The sequence below is a fragment of the Chondrus crispus genome, genomic scaffold, assembly GCF_000350225.1.
Source record: "Chondrus crispus Stackhouse genomic scaffold, scaffold_355, whole genome shotgun sequence".
In the NCBI taxonomy this organism is placed as follows: domain Eukaryota; phylum Rhodophyta; class Florideophyceae; order Gigartinales; family Gigartinaceae; genus Chondrus; species Chondrus crispus.
Window position 1 is genome coordinate 27,252 of NW_005179242.1, and position 4,368 is coordinate 31,619.

Here is a 4,368-nt window from a genome sequence, read left to right on the forward strand (position 1 = left end):
CTCCTCCTGTCTTCGACCCTTCCCGCGCTTGCTCCGCCACACGTTAGAATGTGCTCACGTGCAGCCTCGCGCGAGCCTACGAACCGCGTTCAACGACAGTTACCACCGGCTAGTTGCACAGTGGCATTTTGACCACAGCTGCATATGTAGCCATGTTTGTATCCGTTTTTAGGATAGCATGAATCTATCCTATCCTATACCCTCGCTTTCGTGAACCATCACGACATTTCCTTTAGATTCTTTTTTGGGAACTTCTGGACATGGCCGTGATAATGACCACGTAAATGGACATCAGCGTAAACAGTGAGATTTAACTGCAGTTCGGTGTTACGAGTTACTACAATACGACATGGTCGCCGCAGTTGATCTAGGAGTGGTTAAAAGTGGACATATAAAAGTATGGCAAAACGGTGCTGGTGCTCAAATAGTAATGGCAATGCAGGCGGCAATGCTTCGCAATGGAAAACGGTGGTTTTATAATGTATAATGGCGGAGGGAGAACATACCTGACATGAAATGGCAAATGATGTATACTGCAGAAGCGAATGGCCAAGGTAGGGCGCTGTCGGGTGCGACACACTCGTAAGGATGGGTATCGACGGCGGTGGTGAATGTCCGACGACGACGGGAATATTCTTACATACATTTCGCAACAAAATGCCGAAATATTCGCCTCTTCGTATTGTCACCGCCAAGTTTGGTGTACCGATTACCGATGAAGTCCGAGAATGGACCGCAGCCGCTAATTAATTTCGCTATGTGTATCGTTTCGAAAAAATGGGAGTTGAAATGCACTGTTTGCAATGAAAATCCAGGATGTGTGACACCGAGTTCCATTAAAATTGTGATGTGTACTGCTATCCGAGAAATTATGGTGTGCTGACGACCGAAAAAGACTAAAATGTAAATTGTGTACAGTGATTCGCTTTCATGTTGAGGATTATGTTGACTCATTGCCATTGCATGAAATATGCGGACCTCCTGCCAATACGATTTGACATATCGACCACTTTTTCTTATATTCTGATGTCATAACAATGAAAGTCCTTAATCTCTCCTCGTATTCTACCAAATGATATGAAAGATGTCTGTCATGTGTGCCACCATTTCCCAAATGTCGCTTCTTTTTTATGTTCTTCCTTGCTGTGAAAACTATCATATTCCTCTCACATCCGTGTGCTTGGGACCAATCATCTTCTGTTTTACAGATATTATCTATGGAAAATCTGATCGAGGGCCGTGCCTGGGACATTCACCTTCGTCGCCAACCGCGTGTACTTTCCCGTATAGAACAGTATGACGTGGGACAACCCCTTTCATGTCCACAATATGGCAAGCCTCTGTGCACTCTCCGCACCCCGCGGTGCCCGCATTCAAACCATCAAAGCACTGTTTCCAGAGGAAGTAGATCTCTGATCTCGCACTGTTGCCAAAGGACATGTCCCAGTCTCGAAATACCCAGTCCCTACCTCGTGCATACTTGCCTCTATGCGGCATCGACGACCAGTCTTTTTTAAAGCCACCGACACCAGGGCTTTCTCTCCCTTCCCATCTCCGCTCAAATCCACCCTAGATACATCCCTTCTTGTGTCTGTCGCACACCGTCTACCCTTGCTCATTGGGGCAACCCCCTGTTTCTTCAAAAGTTCCCGCATCCTCTCCTCACGTTCCCCTCCTCTTACTTTGTTGAACTAAAGCACCCCCTACCTGGGAGTGCCCTGCTTCGAAAACTACGTCCCTGTCTCACCAACCCCTCCATGTTACCCAATCTGCAAACCACCCTCCGCCATGCCTGGCAGTGCATCAAGCAATTCCAACAAAAGGCTATTTTCCCCAACCGCTGTCTATACTGCACTGCAAATGCCACCGCCGCAGATCACGCAGACCATGTCGTGTTGTCGGGTGACAAGGCACTATATATTGTTTCTACATGGCGCATGTGTGATGATGCATTTGAGCTGCCTTCAACGCTGATTTTCGGATCTAATGCCCACTGAAAGAAGGAAACACATCCTTGCATCGTTTTGATCGTGGTTTCATCTCATAAACCGCAGAAAATGAGTCCTCAAAAGATGTTAGGATATCTTCGGGTCCAAAAGCAGGACAAGTTGGCCTTACGAAGGACAAGGCCTTTTTGTATGCGGCAAAGGGGTTTGAATTGAAAGCCCTTTGAAAGCGCCGCTGTGTCGGCCTTTGGCAAGGGAGGCTATCTTCTTTCGGCACAGGGCAACGACACCAATATTGAGGGAGAAAACTTCGTTGACATGAATAGTTTTAGATTTTGGCAGCGTGTTCTCTCTCTGCCCAATGGTTTCTCGTTGCATGTATCCGGGAGATTTCCATGTCTCAACATTTGAACATCTGGGGGGGCGCGAATCTGACGTCTGACACGTAACCTGGCGGTTGGACAGAGATACCCCAAATGGAGATTTGGGGAATAGGGTCAGTTTGCGAAGTAAGAGGTTTCTGGCTAGTGTCATTTCTCGTTCTATAACTTTCCCGTTGTCACTGCATTCAAGATTAATGCATCTCGTCGATCGAGAGTAGTTGTTTGTTGGCGCTCATTATGACATTATTCGAGTTAGCCGTGCGCCATGGTACGAATCGGGGCTGGCGCCGAGGTCGTGAAAGGGCAATTCACTATATCCCAACACCTAAATACCACCGTCCTCGCCCTTGCTTGAGTAGGCAATAGGCGAGAGGGCGAGCGCCTGTAATGTGTTGAGGAAGTTCCGTCGGTTCTCAAACAATGAGAAGCATTGTTGTATTCAGTACGTCGACAAGAGTCGATTAAGTTCTTCTTCGCGTCGCATTTAACGAGGAACGACCTGTCAGTTCCAAGAGTAGGACACGATTTTCCTTCATTTCTGCATATCTTGCTGGTTGCGATAAGTAGGTTTACATTTTTACTTTCGGAAAGTGGACTCCGTTTTTCGCTGATAAAATGACTCTACAGTATTGTCTCTCTTCATCTTGGTCGCATCTTCTGAACCCTCTTCCCAATTTCGTTCGTTTGATGAATTAGATATTAATTCGTACGCTTTCTGACTGTTTCAGCAGACGTAGTCTTATATTTCAAGGAGCACTTCTCTATTAAAAAGCAACCAATGTATCACTACAAGAGCCTGCGGGACGAACCGACCGGTTCGGATCTAATCGTATTGTAATCAGTGCTCTCCTTTTTTCTTCTACACTTGCATCGTTTTCTATTTTCCTTTTTATGTCCAACGCAATACTTTCCTTTTATTGGAGGGCTAACAATACCTCGGTCCTTTGTCGTGCTTTAGGATCTGTCCTGGTCTGTAAAGAAGGGCGGTCTCCCTCCCCGTTTGTACATCGACCATCGGGACATGTTTGAACCATCTGTGAGGAAGCAATTTCTCTTGGGATCATGGTTCTCGTCTGCATATGCTATCTATAGAGACCTTAACTGACATGCAGTTTTATTTTCTTTGAATTAGGGTAGCATCTGCACAATATCCGGTGGCATTTTGGATGAGGTCCTGGACAACCTATATCAGATATTACAATGATTGGCCATCTCTCAAAATCAACACTACCCACTTTCAGCCCACAACTGCAGCTCTATAGCTCGTTCCCCAGTATATTCATGCACTGTATTTTAATTCTGTTTAACAATACCGCCATCGTTTCGGGAAACCACTACACTGTAGTGGTGAGCATTACTTGCTTTCGACTTCAACCTATTATGCGAGTTTGAAACCGTGGTGTGGGATGCACATTTTAGAAAACGGTGAAAATGCAGATTATCTACAGAGAAAACATATCAACCTTTCAACCGCAAAAACGTTTTTGGGGTTCGAGCCTCTTCTACCATAGTGCCGAAGAGAAGAGCATGTCATTTGATTGGAACTTACCTCTTTCAATTCTAACAAACCTTTGCATCTCATCCAGAAAGTCGGAGCCTCTTCCGCTTGTGGTATGTAGTAAGATAGTTCGGGGAGATGAAATAATATCCACCATTCAAACACGCCTCGCAGATATAATCTATGGAAGAAGTATTCTTTTTATATCGCAAACATCCCCCCTCAAACACTGCCGCGTTTGGTGAACACCGACAAGTTGTCCACAGCTGTGCGATAAAACCCTAAGCTTGTTTCAGCCTAGGCTTCTTCTCAGCAAACCAAATGAGCTGGAATCATCTCATCCCTGAACATCATGGACAGCTCTGCGTCTATATAAGACATGCCCGATTGCCCGAACCAGGTAGTTTGTCCTTCAACATCCCTCGCACTACAAAGCCTTTCTCCAATCCAAAAAGTATCAAATCATCCGAAAAAGCAGGCCTACCTCTCCAACATGTTTCATCGCTGCACATGTTTTCTCTTGGCCCTTCTGGTCTGTTAA

General features: G+C 45.7%; 1 protein-coding gene across 1 annotated transcript; it reads left to right on the forward strand.

The window, feature by feature from the left end:
- Positions 1-4,206: 4,206 nt before the first annotated feature.
- Positions 4,207-4,368, forward strand: CHC_T00000502001 (hypothetical protein). Its single transcript, XM_005717803.1, has one exon. The coding sequence runs from the start codon at positions 4,207-4,209 to the stop codon at positions 4,366-4,368; it is 162 nt and encodes a 53-aa protein (XP_005717860.1).